The sequence below is a fragment of the Varroa jacobsoni genome, unplaced genomic scaffold (assembly GCF_002532875.2).
Source record: "Varroa jacobsoni isolate VJ856 unplaced genomic scaffold, vjacob_1.0 scaffold_621, whole genome shotgun sequence".
Lineage (NCBI taxonomy): Eukaryota > Metazoa > Arthropoda > Arachnida > Mesostigmata > Varroidae > Varroa > Varroa jacobsoni.
In genome coordinates this window covers 509846-528889 of record NW_019213523.1, presented here as the reverse complement: position 1 = coordinate 528889, position 19044 = coordinate 509846, and the positions used below count along the sequence as shown (strand labels likewise).

Here is a 19044-nt window from a genome sequence, read left to right as displayed (position 1 = left end):
GGTTTATATTACCAAGGAAATGTTATATGACCGTGTCACAGATTGTTCACCAAAGGCTCAGATCCGCGTTTTACCTCAGTGTCTTTTGAGACCAACAAAAAGGTACCTTCAGTAGTCAGTGTCGTATGCTTCCTAATTCCCTCAGAAATAAAGTAGCATATTATCTTGACTTTGAAATTTTTTCGATGCGATAGTTAACCACAAAAACAATCGTTGGCTTGTTCCCGGTTTAGATGATGTGCCAATTGTGGGCAAAAGAAACTTTTGAAGCAGTGGAGGAGATTATGCCACCATACCTCCCCCAGAGAGACAGACTTATCACTAATAAAATTTATCTGGATGTTTTTCGAATTGCTGTGCGATTGTGGAAAGTTCATATGTTTAATAAAGGGCTAAATGTTGTCCAGCCAGATGGCGCACCGACTATACTTGCCGCTGACTGCAGCATGTGCTGCTTAAGAGTAGGCATATTCTGGAATAAGCATATGGCTGCTAAGCAGCCCAGATTTAAACCCGTTATATTACTATGTATGAAATGTTATTGAGTGAAAGACCACCTATTCTTATTCACATGTGCTGTCGGAAAGGCGACTGTACATTTGCAAACGAAAAAGCTGAAGCCTGTGAGCAGTTTTCGTCTCGAAATGTAGTTGTAATGGCTGTTATATTGATTGAAATCTGCAATAATCAGAGGAAACGCTTTAAGCACACACCAAAAACTTTTTTGAAATATCAATCTAGCGCTTGGATACAGATAATACTCCCGACTCAGACGGGTCATCATATATATATATATATATATATACATAGATATATGCCATTCACTAACATCTACACATCTGTGTGAAGATAAAACTGGCAATGATTATAAATATCTCTTCATTAAGAAAATCAACAAGTATTTATTATAATAGATTTCTCTGTCATTAAATCTCTTCGTCCGTTTCACCGTGTATGTTTCCAGTTTCCATTTTTTTAATGTCGCATATTTTCAGTATGTATTTAGCAGACCGTTTTCGGAGCAACCTTGCCTGCTTCTCATCGTCGTTACCACGGCCGTTACGAACTTCCCCGGTTTCCTCATTCCCTAAAAAAAAATCAAAAACATACACCTTAGAATCACACAAAGAGTTTTGCGTTCATATTTTATGTCAGTTCGCACGTTGTTAACTTTAAATTTGTTGTTGAAAGACTTGCTTTAGTCACACTACAAAGAGTTTAGCGTCCATGTTTCATGTCAGTTCGCATGTCGTCAACTTTAAATTTGTTGTTGAAAGGCTTGCTTTAGTCCCACTAACTTTTTTTATACGAAATATAAAGCTAAAAGCTGTATTCTATTTGAGAACTGCCCTAATAGAAAGCAAAAGTATTTTTTTTTTGTTTTTTTAGTCTCACGTTAGCCCAGCCCAAATGGCTTTCAGTACACATGGAAAATAATATCAGCCAAAATGCTTTCTGAAGTAACTTGCATAACTTGATCCGTTACTCTGCATAGCTCAACTCCAATTTCACCAATCACGAATCAGGTCGAAATTTGTTTTCGGCGCTCTTTGGAACACACGGTTCTTAACATACTTACAAAAAAAATGAAAAGAGTCAAATTACAAAACCGGGATGGCTATTCGAAGTCAGCATCGGGTAATTAATTCAGTCGGCCTGGGGACACAATTCCTAGCAGATCAGTTGTCTCTCACGCGGCGCAGCTTGTTTACATGCCTTGTTGATACCAAAAGTTGCTTGCATCCTATTACTTCAATACGTACAAAGGTTTACAGCATATTACGATAGAGCTCGCTATTGACTATTGCTATCGCCCTATCTTTATGTTAAAAGAAAAGAACCCAAGGATACCTTCAATCCACAAGTGGCAATACACAGTGATTCTTTATGAGTGAAGTCGTCCTTCAACATCTACCCTTGAGTTCTCTGAACATCAGGTGCGACGATTTTGTTCATTCACACACCCATTTCACTGAAAAGGAACCTCATCAGATGATAAGTCAAGGAATATTGCTAGTTGTTAGTTAAGAAGTTGTTAATATGTACATTGCTTTTCAACATGTGATCAGGGTATAAAAGACGCTTCTGATAGTCCTGAACATGTAGTGGTTGAGTCAACCATTCTCTGTAGGGATGAAGTAGTAACTCTTAAAAAAGTTGCAGAATGAAAGGAAATACGTCGTAGAGTGCTTTTTAATAGGCTGAATTCCCAAGGATGGCATCGCGTTGAGGTTGTTGGATCCGCATGCGTGCTAGTCGGTATTGCAATGATATTGTGATTAGTTCGTTCAGTTTGTGATCTCCCTAGCCTCACTCTCTTTAAGGGTGAGCAAGTCTCTCCGAATTTTTTAATGTCGCTCCAATGTTAACCTTGCCAACGATAAGTGTTGTCCGTATTCTATGTGACACTTGTGTAGTCACACCGTAATCAAGCCCTATTTGAACAGCAGCGAAAAACAACTCTGTTCCGCATTATAACATTCCATCGTTGCAAACCACAGACACTGATGTGTTTACAATTCGGCGTTCCGCTAATTTGTCTACAAACATAGACAAACATGAAAATGCAATACAAGCATTTGTTCCGCCTTACATTATTCTAAAAATCATTTATTGCCTTGTTTTTTTGGCGATTTTCCAAAAAACTACACACTATCACAAAAAATCGATACGAAGTCCAGCGAATGAGTCTGAAAAACAATCTGGGTTACTTTTAAAGTGGTGTACTACCTATACACTGTCCCTGCCGGCCTGACGTACCAACTCACTGTAATAAGATTTAGGTTTCTTTGTTAAAATAGGTGATAAACTGAATTTGGTGCTCATACTTTGATAGACATGTAAAATGAAAAAGGGAGAGGGCTATCGGCGCACATAGTGGTTATTATTGCCTACCGTTTGATGTCTGTTGCTGCTAAGGCGCATGATTGAAACCGTTCTTGTGAAGCATCGCACTGGTACGGATGCTCTTGTTCCTCATGTTCCTGAAGCTGTTGTACCTGCTGTTGATGCTGCTGTAGTTCATTCTGGCGCTGAATAGCATTGTGCTCGTCGACTTGACCATGCAGACGGAGGATCACGCTTGTTAAATTTTCGTGACTTTTGCGTAGAGCTGCAATTCGCTCATCTTTAGCTCGAATCTGCTCGGCCGCATTGACCTCAGTTCGTATAAGTGTTCTTCGCGCTTCGGCTAGTGCTTTTTCGGCCTCTTCGGCACGTGCACTAAGAGCCTTCTGCCGATCATTGGCAGCATCCACTTCCTGTTTTCGATAGTCCATGCGTGATCGACAATCTGTGAGGGAAACGTAAACCTTATTGCATTTACTGGCTTAAAGTATAAAAATAAAATGTGAAATTAGATACAAAAAATGAAAGCAGTTCCACATTATTTATTGTATGTTATACTTAGACAAGCCGAATTCATTTTATTAGGGATGATTCTAATTATTATCAGTAAGATATTGCCTACTTAACTATGAGATATAACAGAGATATTGTTTGATAATGGGGGTATAAACTCCGTAAAACCTAAGCACAAAATTGTTTAACGACATATAATTTCCTACAGTGTAATACTGCAAATCATTCTATTACATCCTAAACAGCAGGAACTTTTTTATATTTTCCAATGATATGAGAAAGAGACCTCCAATGATATGGAAAAAAACAACATCTCAAATTTCTCGGCAACCGCCTCTCCAGATCCAATCAAGGTACAAGCTCTCAAATATGCTACAATTTACATTGCAACAAAATAACTCCGCGAACAGCTATTTTGTTCTACAGATAGTTTTTAACGGATTACACGAACGTTGCGTATCACTTGTTTTCTCACTAATTCAGAAATTTCAGAGAGACTTAAGGTGTACTTTCCAGATATATTTTTGCCATCTCAGGGAATGGTAAGAGACAAGAGTACAGGTATTAGTTTGGGGGCGGTTCCAGCCCTAATTAAAGACTAACGAGAACGGTTCGTCACTCAGGCCAGCACGTTATTGTTGACTACTAAGAAAAAAAGTAATTCGTCAGAAACGGAATTCGGTCGTAATGTGGACAATTCAAAGATTGTGTTTGCGTCTCTGTGGTCGTTTAAGGTATTCGCGGATAATGCAATCCTAAAACGGAGGGCAAACTTAAAATCCGCTGGGCGCTAGCTTTGCCAGAGAGAAGACTATCTACCCAATTAAGACGGCCAACTTAACTGCAACGCGCTCCTAATTTAGCCGCTATAAAGATAACCACAGAAGGGTTGCCGACTGACAGGTGACCCACGAACATCCTCAAGATCACTTGTCAGAAAAACCAATTCACTCAGCAGACGGAAAGGTCCCAGTTCTTTTGGCCTGTAGGTTGGAAATTCCATACCATCGGAGGACCAGTCAGTTGCTCGCTAGTTCTGAGGTTTTATTTAGCTCCTGCGCCGCATAGGATAGGAGTATTTAACACGAAGCTGCGCTGTGTGCAAACTATTGAAGAAAAACAGCGCCGGACTTATATAAAATCCGTGTGTATAAAGTGTTCGCGATAGACGCGTCTCCAATACCTTTCGAGAGAGTCGGTGCAGACCTCAAGGTACATTGCATTTACCAAGATTTGTAGCGCTATACGTCCTGTGCACCTCGCTTAAACAGCTCATCTCGACTCAAAGTTTGTTGAATGGCGTGGTCGCAGAGGCCTGTACCTCAATTCAGACCATTTTAGGGGCAGATTAGCTCGTTTATAATTGGCAGAGCAACGTGCTTGGAACACATTACATTGCCAATCAAGGCACACTCTATTCCCGTTCACTTCTTGCTTCCACGCAATCCAAACAAATAGCTATCTGAATCGTCGCTGGTCGCTTCTGCAGTTCTGTCGGGTTATCGATGTCCGAAGCAGCTTTGCCTGCTGTTGATATTTCTTCGGATTTACCCTCTGGATATTGCGCGTGTTTCTGGAAAAGCTTGCTTGAGAGGTTGCCCAGATTGTTTCTCGCACAACTTATCGCATATCACACTCACCATCAGCTCGCATGTGAGCTGGATAATTTAACGAGGCGAGTAAAGCGCAAATTTTGTATTAGAAGTCTAAAGAAAAATACTGCTAATTTGTTTGCATACTTGCGAGGGGCAACTGTCTATGACACTCTACGAAAAGCAACTGCTCATCATACGCGACCGAGTGACTACCTAGCTACTACATATTGGTGGAAAAGAAGCCTTCAAAGAACTTTAAGAAACACGAGGCAAGGACACTAGGAAGCATTATCGGTAACATGGTCGAGATGCTGTGTTGCAAATTGAATGTGTTTAATGAAATTAATTGCATCTTTACTTTGCCGCCGGATGAATACATATACCCAATCAAAATATTAAGAGCAGTATATATATTTCACGATGGTATTAGTAATGAAACGGTTTATGACTCACTTTTAAGCTCTTTGGTGAGTTCTTCTTTGCTATGAACGTGGGAGACATCATGTGTGCCCCTTCGGTTGATTTCTTCCAACCTCCTGTACATTTCGTGCAGTACAATCAGCTCTTGTTCTAAACGAGCACATTTGTCTCGATATATGGCTAATTCCTCGGCCTTTATTCGCAAACTTTCGAGGTTCAGCTGTGATTCGTGTAGCTTCGCACCCAGATGATTCACTTTCTGCAAAATAGAAATTGGCACCCATCAAATATAAATTGGGTGACACTCCTACATTGGAAATACAATTCTATTAGGGTTCTACAATGTCATATTCGATGTATTGGAACATAGTATGCCTGCTTTTACGTAGTTCAGAGGAAAAAAACAGAATATCATCAATGACATTACATAGAATAAAGATGGAGAATAGGTATGACCAGGTTTAAAATTATTCCTGTCTTTTTTTTTAAATACAGCCCAAAGCACTTAAAAAGTAAAACTCACAGTGTTGGCTTCGTCAAGCTGTGCTTTGTTTAGAGCGTTCGTTGTGGCCATTTCGTTATTTTCGGCCATTATCCGTTTGCTTTCTTCTTCCTGTCTGCGAGCCCGATCTAAAAGTACCTTTACTTCTAACTCCATACTACGATCTTTTTCATCCAAGCTCCGCTGTAATTCTAAGATCTTAGCTGTCTTCAGTTTTAATTCTTTGTGAACTTCACGAACCTGTCCGGACTAAATGCGCAAATATGCAAAAGACTAATGTAATGAGAGATAGTTTCAATACGAGAAACAAACTTCATTGAGATTACAAAAGGCATTGAACCATTAAATACACATGCATGCCAAACTAATTTAAGACTATGAAACAATAGTATAAGCAACTGATAAGATAAGCTCAAGTCAAGCAAGGTATCAAACTTAGGTACTTGACTGGTTCATTCGTTGATTACCATGGCAGCATTTTGCTCCTCAAGTTGTATTATCCTTTTGGCCTTCTCAAGAAGTCTTCGATTCCGTTCAATGTGGATGTCCTTTCGGTGTCTATCGTAAAGCAATTCGACGTAGAGCATCGTGGCATGGGCCCTGGTGAATGTCAGCTCCTATAGCGCAAACAGATAATACAATTTACCGAGATAAATTGCATATAGGTTTATTGCACAGACGTCATGTATGTTATATCATTGTAGATGAAACATTGTAAGAGAAGCAAAGCACGCAATTTGTTTTCGTATTACACGCTATTACATATTACATGTAGTATTAATGCGTGGCCAGTTAACGATAATTTATTTAAACGGTAATTTAAATACATTGAATAGGACATTACCTTTTGTAATTCAGCCACGGTTGGCTGATGATCCTTTGCACCGCATTGTTCCCTCTCAAAACTACGTGACATGGCCCCTGCGGCACCCCCTTGCGGTCCTGTTTGCGAACCAGTACCACTTTGTTGTTGTTGTTGGAGTTCCATCTCTCGTAGCACCTGGCCGGCACATGCCCGCATATGCTCCTCGAGAATCTCCGCCGGACTTTTTTCATCCAGGGCATCCGGATCTAAAACAACATAAAGTCCCAATATATAGTCCTCCACTATGTATATATATATATAGTGGAGGACTAAATCCTCGGTCGGCAACTGGTGGCTATCGGCTAGCTCTTTTATACCCTTACCGCGTCCGAATTAGCTATTGTTTATTTTTCACTTGCAACCATAATATTCAGCCATCGCTACTAGCCATGCTATGTCCGCACAGCATTTACGTATCTCTCGTGCGGTTGCATCCTTTACAGTTCATTGTGCCAATGGCATCTTTTTCTTTTCGAAACGATTCCCGGCTGGCAACCCATATACACGCCGTCACAGTCCTCTAACAGTTCTAGCGCCCTTACACTTTTATCCATCGTCGCATTTCATCCTCGACACCTTTTCTTTCTGAAAGACTCTATGATGCGAATCTGGCTATTTAAAAAGGTATATGGCCGTTTGCTTCCAGAACGCCACTCTTGAATCTTTTATCGGTCAAACCTCTTTCTATCGTTACTAACCCTTTGCGGTCAAGCTCTTTTTCATCCCTCGCTTCAGTGTCAGCGGCGGTTAGCATCGCAAACTGCCGCAGCTACTGATACTATTAGTTGTCCCACAGGCGGCCTGCCTAGTTGGCGGTCCGATTACCAATTGGCCTGTTTTCTGTGACGCTGCCACAAAGTTTGTCAACGACTTAGTTGTTCGGATGCTAACAATATATAGTTTAGCGGGTAGGGCTTTTGCACCTTAACCGTGTCCGAACTAACAGTAGTTTGCTGTTTGTTCTATTATATATATATATATATGTATATAAGCTAGCAAATAAAATAAAAGAGCCAAATACTGGTTTTTTGTATTATACGATTTCATAATGTTATTAAATGACTATAACCAAGGCTGCTTTACAAGGACAATATTCACTCACAAAGAATGGCAAAAGAGAATACGCTGAATTTTATTTTGCGTGATGAATTAGCCATATTTTATAACTGATAGCTCACCTTTGTTTTTTCTTGGTTCCGGACTGTGCGGCCAAAGACTCAATGAAAGACATTTGGAACTGAGGTCTTCGTTACTGCTGCTTGTGGCTTCTGAAAGGGATCCGGAATCATCAGCTTGTTGGCTAAGTTGAGGGGTAGAAGGACATGACATTGACCGGGTGAGTCGCCCAGTGAGTCCAAGGCCTTGAGGGCTACCACTGCCTACACCTGGCGGAGAAGCCTGACACTGCGATAGATACCGCTGTCGCGCTAGCAGGCTTTCCATCTCACTGTGCGCTGGGGGATCATCCTGTAATTCGTAGCCAAACGGTCGTCTGTGAGATACATCACCGCGTTCATTTAAGAACCAAAACGGCTTAACGCCGAATTATCTTTACCTAATTTAACAAATGACAGATATTTGATTATATCTACTGTTTCTGGTAACATCTTAAAATATAGCTCCTATTCAACTTTGCACTGTAACTTTATATACTCTGCGGTACATATATGCGGTACTCTGTGGAACACCAAACAAACATTCACTGGGACACGGCGTTAAATTATACGTTACAAAAAATAATTGTTCTTGAATTCCATTTACCGCCGTACAGAACTACGTGTATTTGTAGGTATAGTTGTTTAGTTTTTTTAACTTACAGGCCAAAGAGGACCGGGAGAACACGAGATCTACTCTGCTAGACTCCTAGGTAAACCTCTTGAAAATAATATATTTTCAACTTGGATACATTACAGTATTGCTACGCTTGTCCTTGTCATCTTAAAGAAAGAATACAAATATAGTCCCACCAGTTGGTTTAGTCTAAATTAAGTAAAAACATAGAAACAAGAGAAACATAGAACTGGTCTAATTTCAAACAGCTTTACAGCTAAAAGCATTCCTTGATTGTCTCAATACACGAGACCCATGTAACTGTATATACTGACCTGATTCTCAGCATGCTCTGATATGCTATTCGTAGGTTCTTGTGTTAGTCGCTGAGTTGTCAAGCAGAAACCCCTGTCACCAGAGCGATCCTCATCCATAACGGCTGAATCACCCCCTGCGTTAATACCGCCGAAGCCTCCACCCTGTGGTTTACTCTCTTCCTCCAATCCCTCCGATGGAATAGAAGGCAAATTCGCCGACGACCTTCTCCGTTTCTGCGGTGTACCTTTTTGGGGAGTACCAGTTCCGCTTGTGCCAATGGCAATTTCGCCTACTTCTTTTGGCAACGGCTCTTCTGCAATAGCCTCTTCTGCAATATCCACACTGCCAAGGCTACTCGACACATCGCTTGGGGGATGCGCTGACATCACGTCCAGCAGGTGAGGGGTTTTACCCAATACTCCGTCCGACGCCGGTATGTCCCCGACAAAATCTTTAGCTCTCTTAGGAATGCTACATGGTTTACTGGCGGGCAACTTTGGGCGACTTGGTCCTATAACACCATGATCCCTTTGATGCTCCTGAAGAGCTCGCAGTTGCAGTTGCTGTTGCTGTTGTTGCTGTTGCTGCTCGGCAAAGTAATTCTGACAGTCCCCTATAATGTCATGCTTCTGTTGACCCTTCCATCGGTCTTTATGAGTTTCGCTCTCAACGTTATATTGTACGAGAAACGGATGAAAATAGGTTCGCTTCATCATGGGCCAGATGATCTCAATCCAAGCGGGCTTGTTTTGAGTACTGTTGGAACTGCCGTAAGTATTCCGAAGGAACGCGAGAAAATTACACGGGAACATCGAATATAAAACCTAAAAGTAATCACCACAAAATCGCACACATTGCAGGCGCATTTAGTGCTTGAATCTGCTATACGTAAAAGTGTAATATCGCTTATTCGTCTTATACGCGAATGGAGACTTAGATCGGAAAGAAGAAGTTTCTGAAATTCGACGTTTCGAAACTGTGTTGCAATAAGCGAAGAAAGAAGAAATTGTGACTCTAAGATAGGGTTCAACAAAAATGACCTACCTTTCTGGCATTTCTCTCAAAGTTGTTGGCTTCCTTTCTTATTATGGCTGAAACTACTCATCGGTATAAGACATGTTTGTAATTATAACTTTACCTTACGCATTGTACCGTAGTGGAGCAAAGGCACCTCGGCTCATATTCAAGTAAACCTTTCTCCTATTTAACACCTTGTGAAAATTACGGTTTTGAAAAAACGTGAGCAATGATAAGTGGTACCTTATAGAAAGTGAATAATCCGCTGCAAAGATGCTGTCTATTGAGCTCAGCCATCGTTTGCTTCTTCCGTACGCACATATCAGCTGCCATAGAAAATGCCGAAAACATATTTTCTAGGCCTTTTTTATCGAATGCTCCGGGTACGAGTGGTAAGAGAGAAGCCATTATCACGATAGCGATAAAACAAGTAGTCACCTGTATAAAAAAAACGAATTTGAAGATCCATTCTTTGTTTCATTCTGCTAAGCTAATGGGCAATTCGGTATTTTGCAAATGTATCATGAATGTTACTCGCAGAAAAAAAGTATTGCATGCCATCACAATACCAGATGCTAATAAAACGATTTCGCAATTTTATAATATTGTTGAGTTATTAATGAGTTCAATTGATCATCATTGTACTGAATCACTTTACAAAAAAACTTGGGCGCCATGGCCTCCAAATAATCAGTAGGCCATACACAACTAGAAACTGTAATATCTTCAGCTAAAGTTTCAAGAATGCTTTCTGTGTCAGCAAACCATAGCTTTCCTTTCTTGTTGTTTGCGTCATTTTGGAAGGAACGTTTTTATTTTTATTGTTCATACAATTTTTCATTTCAAACAAAGATAATGCAAAATCGTCGATTAACTTCTAAAATAATCAATCTTTACTACTTAAGACAACGAAATAGTTATCGATGTACGTTTATGCACATATGACACATACCTCGCCGCCCTCCCTGCTTTCCTTAACGACGTACAGCATCTCCCGAACAATTTTCTGATGAATGTCGTGCAGCCAAGGTGGGTCTGCTTGTACAACGCATAGCAACATTTTCAACGCCGCAGTTCTAACCGACGCATCCCCCGAACGAAGGTGCTCTGAACACCTTTGAAGTTAAGAAATTAAAGGCTTTAATTTATTTAAAGACACAAATATATGTATATACTTCTGCTCATATTAGTCGAAGATCAAATAGATGAGGGTTATGATTCTATATCTTCTATAGCTTCTGAACAGAATTCGACTAATATTTCACAGTTATATGGAGGGTGACTTGTAGTTGCCATTACCTTTCAAAGAACCATTTGTGATGAGGATCCCTCAGGCCCGTTAGTAGGACGAGCACACGAAATGAACGAGATCGCAGGTACAATAATACCAGCTGCTGGACTAGATCTTTGTCTTTAGCTGAAACACAAGGTGACAAGTTACATACCAATCTGATACACTCATTTCACAACTTTACTTAGTATAATATTCATATATACCACTAAGTCTGCGTGTCTGTCTGTCATCCCCAAATTGCCAGGGTTGCTTTAAAACATACTGTATATCAATTTTTCTCCCTCTTACATTGTGATAAGCTTTTCCGAATATATCTATAAGCCGGTCTTAATTATTTCATAGCTCAATATCTTACACATTTTATGTACGTACTATTACCAGGTAAAGCTTTATAAATATTTATATGAACATCTTAATTACATACGACTGCAGGCTAATCGAAAATAATTATTTTTAAGGAACGGATATTCAATGTCAACGCTTAATGGTTAAATTTCTGTCTATCGAAGGTGATCGGCAGCTAGAATCTACATTGGAAAACGTTGGGGAAGAAAGCGTTCAACGAAACAACAGTCCGTTACTGAGGAAATAGCTTTAAGATAAAAAATTGAAAGAAGTACTAAACTAATCACCCAGTGGTGCTTGTCCGTAATGAATGATAACACTCTTTTGCGTACCTCTGCATCGGACACCCCTAGCAATAATTGTGAAAATGGTGATCTTCTTGCTTAGCTGAGGTCAATATCTGTAGAATGATTTATCTCACTGATGTCAACACATCGTGTATGCTGCGCCTACCTTTTCTAACCGCAAACGGGCGCTATAGTACGGCATGCCACTTCACCGAAGTTGTCGAAATCCGCTTCTCTATTTTGGTTTTGGCCCAGTTTCCCGCAAATACGATCAACAATTATGTATATAGATAATAATAATAATAAGCATGACTAAAATCTTCTAGATTGAATTCGTATTACACTTAGTACTATAATTATCGGGGTAGCCTCACGCGCGCAATCCAAAAACGTCTAGGAAGTTTTGGTTGAAGGACATTAATGACTTTGTCATAGGAAGAGCTCAATTGGAAGCATGAATTTCTGCGGCGACAGAAGATTTTTGGCCACAACACAACATGAACGAGATATGGATCAGTCTATCCCGCCTACTACAAAAGAGTACAGCGAGGTAATGTTGTTAGTTATAACAGAAAGCGATTTCTATGGTAGTGCTGAATAAGTTCGGACGTAAGCTGATGGTCATACTTACAATGAATACTAGGACGTGTGTAATTGAGTTATTGGCCAAAAAGGAAATGGTCTAAATGGCTAAAATCTCGAATTCCTAAAAAGCCTCATTGACGTGTGGGGCAGCAATCAAAACCACAGTGTGATTACTTGACAGTATACAACCTATATCTATTCACTGAGGCAAGCCGTCGAGAATGAAATTAAGTATGGTGATGCAAATGACGAATACACAGTTATTCAAATTCCTTTAGAGCGCTGGCTTCGATGCGTTAGAACACATTTTGTTCTATTTCACATATGGTTTCAAATTTACTCAACTTTTTTGACTCATTGTATAACTCAGCATAGCCGGTATTGCATCATAAACTAGGTCTACAGCAGGCTTAAAAAGCTAAAGCTAAGTGTTCTACGGGTTTTACGTCCGGTACCGCCGTTAGACATTTCATCAGGAATACGGCTGGGTCCCAGAGAGAAACAAAGTGTACCGCACTCGAATTCGAATTCAAACCAGCTTGTATCATTCAAGTTTAGGTAGCAAACACATTACCCATAACGCGGTCACCGGACGGGTCTAGGAAGCTAGAATGACCATGATTATCCTTGACTGTTTACTTAAGGGTCTCGAGGCTTTGCAAACGTAAACAGATAAACATTAAACGCAACAGTTTACCAAAGCAATAACGTATTCTTCGGGCCTTTGACAGGCCACGTAATGTTGATACGTAATGTTAAATTGATCATTACTATTACCAAGAAGCAGTTACAGAAATAATAGTTTGCTGCGATAGTGATCTGGCGCAAGCGGAAAGGTAATGGAATGAGTGAAAGATAAAAGAATAGCGTTTACTTTTTAAATGTGTAACCTCATCGTAGGGATTATTGTTAAACGAACTACACTAAAACAGGTAGATCCGGTAGCAGCGAACTTAATGTTTTAACACATGAACTAATGAACTAATGAACTTAACAAACGTTTCCAAACCTATCAAAAAAATACGGCAAAAAATCTATAGATCGACCTAACTGCTGAGGGTATGCTATATATACAGAGGAACGATAACCAACGTGGTTAACAGCAGACGTTCTCTGGGTACGAGACATGATCTTGATGTACCTTCGGCATTCTTAATAAACTAGTTCAACTGTCTGCTTGGCAATGGAGCCCCGATATATTCATATGGTCGCCATTTGTAGAGTCATACATTTCGTACATAATATCGTCAACTAGGAACAAATCATTTCCATAGTTTTTATTTGAAGTTAGGGCACAGATACAGTGGTATGTAAAAATATTAAGTGGATTAATTATAAACCTTTAGGACGAAAAGAAGCTAAATCGCAGAAGATGTGATGATCGTTATGGACGAATCGCATACGGTAGGTATATCTATATATAACGTTTCCACCCCTTTTACTCAAAATTCCTTACTTGCGATAAAGTTTTTATATATTTTCTCAAATGTCTAACGACACTTGAATACCCATGACGACTATGAATACAGACTCGCATATATTTGCAAGTTCGATAAGCGATTTACAAATTAGTTTTATATATCTGTGCACTATTATCTTATCTGTGCAATAACTTGTCTTCAACTTTCAAATAGAAAACGTGAAAAGCATTTATACGAAGTTTTATACGAAACGAAATGGCGACTTTTTGAATGCAACGAGGCTCCACTACCAAGCGGACAGCTGAACTGGTTCGTTAAGCATGCAAAGGGTTAGGCTACAACTGATAAATAGAATGAAAATAAAGCAACAAAAAAGGGTTTTGTTGAAAACGTATACTTCATTACTAGTTAATTAAGCATAATCGACGAAGCGACAATTACACATGCTTTATTTGCTTTGGCAAATAAATTGAACCCGTTTTCTCTCAGCATTTTTCACTGAACTGTTAATCGTAGTCACACTACACAAACAGGTGGTTCTTTGGCCGTCTGCTTTGAACAGACTAGTTCCGGCGAACAAATGGAACTTTCTGTCGTGGCTTCGGCTGTTGCGGTCGGTCAAACAGCCAGGCCACGTCAGGCCAGATAATACTTAGGTGTCGTCTATTGTGTTCAAACAAGGCCAGTATTTGCTCATGTCTATGCATGTACCATGAAATTCCTCTTACTGTCAAATACATAAGGGCATGTATTATGTCGAGCTTCTTGACAATCTGCCATGCGACTTATAATAAAGATTTATATCGCTACCAAATATATGACTCTACCTATATTCAATACAGCGTTTATTTGAGAGAACAACCAAGTAGAAAGATGAATGAAAAGCGAGGTCTGATTGCGAAATCTGGCAATCAATACCCGCAATTTGGAAGCTTTCTATTCCAACTTCTGTTTCTATGAAAAGCATTTTTGTTAAAGACGTTCTAAAAACATCTTTGTTCTTGAAACAGTCCAATAACCCATGCCCTCCAAAACATTTATTATCGATCAATCATCAAATCATTGTTCCACCAATTACTTAACAGTAACGTACATTAAGCGTAAACTCATTCAATTATCGCCCAAATACATACTCATAAGGAGTTCCAGCACACTCAAATCTTGGGCTGATCGCATGTCAAAAATCTCCAAAATGTCCAGAACGGACAAAAAGTTTAAAAGACGTAAAACGTCTCAAAACGACTAACCATTAAAATTGATATAGAAAACCCAAGTGAACATTGATGTTCTGCTTTTTAAAACGGCCGTCAATTTCTGTATCAAAATCCTAAGTATATAAAAAAAATCTTTTGAGTCAATTGAATGTTAGGCTGGATAAAAAAAGATGTTCTTCGCTCCTGTTTTTCGCCATGACGAGTTTGTTTTCTTTGTTCTAGAAGAAAACTGGTTTGGTTTGATACCAGCAGTGGCATATTAACGCAAGTTTGTTACGGCAAACTACCCGCCAAAATTTTCTGCAATTTTAACACGTCACCTTATATATATATATAATAAAAATCTTAAAAGTTCAATAGTAATCTTTTATTAGGTACATAATTACAACGCATTACATGAACCGACTGCACGCAGAGTTCACTGTTTGAACAAATGATGAATCTTTTTAAAGTAGGAAATCGTCTTAGGGTAAAACACACATTCCCATTCATTCACACAAACTCGAATTTTTTTTGATGTTTAAAAAATATAATAAGGCAATTATTCCATTCTCGTGGTACTCACTTTGCTGAAGGTATTCCTGCACCTCATGCTGAACTTCAGGTAGCTCACAACTCGTATCGTCCGCCTTACGGATGATTATCTGTACTGTAGGTGAAGGGGGCATTTTGGCGCTTGTCGGATACACTTACGAAAACTCCACTATCTTGCACCAGGCTCAAAAATCTAACTGTTAATCTAATCACCAAGTGTTGTTTAATTGCATTTTACAAATTTGCTTTGGTCAACGGAGAAAATCAATGTTTTTTATTTTTTTAGGAGAGCAGGACACCTTCACAATATAACACCAGAGAAGATTTGATCTATAACATTCTCGGTAGAAACGCTAACACGATGTTTCCGAGAAATCTATTCAGTCAACCACTTCGATCAACCCCTAAATCGCACCATCTGCTTGTAAATTCCAGCTGCTGTCGACGACGATGCCTGTATAAACAAAATGCACAGATCAGAGCGTCGTTTGGTTTGATACAATGGTACGTTAGAAAGTACACATTACAGTCTTAGTTGGCTCAGGTATTATGTAGCACCCAAGGGTAAATTTTACTACCAAAGTCCTTATGATTCGGTGTACATCTCATGCGATAGATTACAAAAAGCCGCTGGTAGCACAACCACTCGTTAAATGATTAGCAGTGTATCTAAAACTCCGCTCTGGACCTCGTAATTATGCGTGTTGCCATTTCTATCGGGTGGCATTTAACGATAAGCTTGTGCAAATTATTTTAGAGAAATAAGGTCGCATACGCATTGGTCTCCACATCAAACCCTACGGGAATGAGGTAGTAATTGATGCGTTTGCCTGTACGCGACATTTACGCGATTATTTACTAATCATGGTTATGCGAATCTTTCGTGTTACATAAATTCTGCTAAAAGGCGCTTGCAATATTTTGATTGGCTTCATATCAAGTACAAAAACGAACTCCCTACCCATGACGGTTTCAAAATGGGTCTCGACAAATTCGCGCGCAGTATAGGCGGCGACACATTTGCATCAGAATTTGATTAGCAAATTTATAAGCCTTACTGGGGAAAACTTCTGCACGCTAAATTTTTTGAAAACATTATTACTGAATGTAACACAACGTAATTAAGCTAGAAACAATATATTCTAGGAATGCTACTTGTCGTGGAAATTATTTCATACTGCGCACTGGACTTCGAGCTACAAAATTTATCGCTCCATCGAACGGTGCAAAATACTTATGCAGGCTTGATAAAACATGAATGAAAAAGTTACTAACTATAAATATACTTTGGTTGGACCCATGGGCACGCTTTCCTGCAACCTAGCCCTCACGGATCGGAGATACTGGCGCGGCGATGCTGATCTGACTAGCGGTGACCGAGAGTACAGAATCGCTGCTACCTCTCTCTGGTTCGCTGTGTTTCGCTCCCTCGCTGGCTGAAGGCACGGCTGAAGGCGGGCGCCTCAGTCACAGGTGGCGGTGCTGGTAATGGTCATACGTTCTAGATTACAAAAAATGCGTCAGATTCTAGATTACGAAATGCGCAAGCCAAAGCTGTGCGCCCACTAACGATCAATCAAAAAGTTTTCTGCACTTGTGTAAGTGACTTCTTGCAAGGCCATACGGAACGTAAGAGAAGAGCTGCTCAGTATCGTTCAAAAATAGTCTACGAACCTTAAAAGGTATGCAAACGTCGCAAGGTTGTTAACTGGAAAAAAACTGCGTGATATGAACAAAAAAAATACCTTTAGACAGTGCAATACACGGTCTGCAACAACCGGACAGTATGTCAGCAATATTATCAATGTTCGCAAATGAAGGAGGGTACTATCTATTTTACTATAATATAGAGTACTATCATTATTATTATTATTGGTAAGTTGAGTATAGAGTTATATATATATAGTCACCTTTTTCATGATAATAATAATCATAAGAACAATAAATGAATTAGCGTAGTAACGCTAGTGCTGCTACAGTGTATACTAAGGTTAAATTGTTGTTTACGATGATACGATCACTGGCACGATAGACGCGGTAAGAGCTCACCTCCCGTGTCTTTTGTCAGTCTAATCTGCAAAAGATCTCCAGGGTGCTCTATCACAACATAATAAAATAAACATTTATTCGATCCCACTATTTTTTACATCATAATGTGCAATAAAAAGCACAATGAGCAACTGTTTCAATCAAGAAACACAATGTAGGTACATGTGACCGTCACTAATGTGCGCGTTATTCCAGCCCTGTCTTAGTCCCTCTTCAATAATGGGAAGCTGCATACAAAATGCGGCAGTTCAGAAACAAATTATCATTATGCACTATTATGCCGTATCATGGCACAATTTAAAACAGACACAGTAATAGCTTAGATGACAAAAAAAAGGTGGACGGCAAAGTCGACGACGACGACAAGAATGTTTGAATAGCAACAGAGTTTAGTTCGAGTGGACGGATACACAGTCCAGATATTCATCACCCATCCCTGTCCATTGGCTGCTTCAATGGTCAGTCAGCCAATCTTAGTGAAGAAGGCAAACAAACATGAGAAAGAGCAAATTGTGATCAACACACTGTCATTTTGTCGTTAGCTCCTTTTCATAGACGAAATAGATCTTTGTACTCACTCATAGGAATGGAGCAAGCGAGCGATGGGCCAATCGTGATGATGACGATGATGCTGATGCTGACATGATGAAATGAATGTTGAATGAACTTTCTTCTCGCTTTTAACACGGCACCAGCACCAACCCGGGGGAAAGAGGCGAAGGGAGTATCAATTATCAGCACACGTTATTTAGTACTACAAAAAGTACTGGCAACTGTAACAGCGGCACTAGTTAGAGTAGTAAGTTACAGCTATTAGATGCGGCAACTGTTAACAATACACAAGGCCGGGCTTACAGCTGTTCTAGCGCAACTCTAGTGCAATTTGCTTTTTTATTTTCTAATCGAGGTGGGTACTGTGATACCAAATCATACATACAACAACAACACACACACACACACACACAAACCGAGAAAAGAAGAATCGCTAGGCTGCTAGCTAACCGGACGACGAAGAACTGTAGCTGCGCCCTTAGAGCGGTGGAGATACTCTGTTATATGGAATAGAAATTCTGCCAGCTGATCGGGGGCCCGTTTGTCTGACGTCAGCTTTTGACTGGTCCCACCGGGCCATTCCCGGCTGTCGCACTCATCTATTCGTCCAGATGAGAGCTCGTTGGAGATCTCGTATAGATGGCTCACGCTTCGCCCAGCGCACAAACTGCAGCTGAGCACGACACGGCTTAAACCCACTAGTCAACAAGATCTCGTTAAATTCTCGCTCTCAGACGGCCACGGGGGCAGCCATTTTTTGTGATGATACTTCTTCGCCAGGGGGCGCCGCTCGTATCTCGCTTGTTAGAAATCGCATCGCGTTCAGAGCGACCGTCGTCGGCGAACAAACACACAACATATCGGAATGCTAATCACAGGCCGACAAGAAACAACATACAGACACAAGTATGCAGCT

The 19044-nt window shown here is 40.0% G+C and overlaps 1 protein-coding gene across 4 annotated transcripts; it reads right to left on the bottom strand.

The window, feature by feature from the left end:
• Window positions 1-878: 878 nt before the first annotated feature.
• Window positions 879-18684, bottom strand: Tsc1 (tuberous sclerosis 1 protein hamartin). Of its 4 annotated transcripts, XR_015311771.1 has the most exons (16): window positions 18545-18684; window positions 18155-18253; window positions 16803-17009; window positions 15559-15981; window positions 11147-11264; window positions 10800-10962; window positions 10091-10285; window positions 8848-9654; window positions 7921-8209; window positions 6722-6948; window positions 6345-6494; window positions 5899-6126; window positions 5409-5634; window positions 2896-3292; window positions 1852-1984; window positions 879-1087 (listed from the first exon to the last, which is right to left on the bottom strand). XR_015311771.1 is itself a non-coding variant. In XM_086968918.1 (14 exons), the coding sequence occupies exons 3-14, from the start codon at window positions 15659-15661 to the stop codon at window positions 1081-1083; spliced, it is 2910 nt and encodes a 969-aa protein (XP_086825044.1). In that variant the 5' UTR covers window positions 15662-15981; window positions 16803-17009; window positions 18155-18292; the 3' UTR covers window positions 879-1080. The 4 variants fall into 4 exon arrangements, 1 of the variants encoding a protein (XP_086825044.1); XR_015311773.1 differs by lacking the exon at window positions 18545-18684 and having other exon boundaries at window positions 1852-1972; window positions 18155-18292; XR_015311772.1 differs by lacking the exons at window positions 18155-18253; window positions 18545-18684 and having other exon boundaries at window positions 16803-17016.
• Between the last annotated feature and the right edge of the window lie 360 nt (window positions 18685-19044).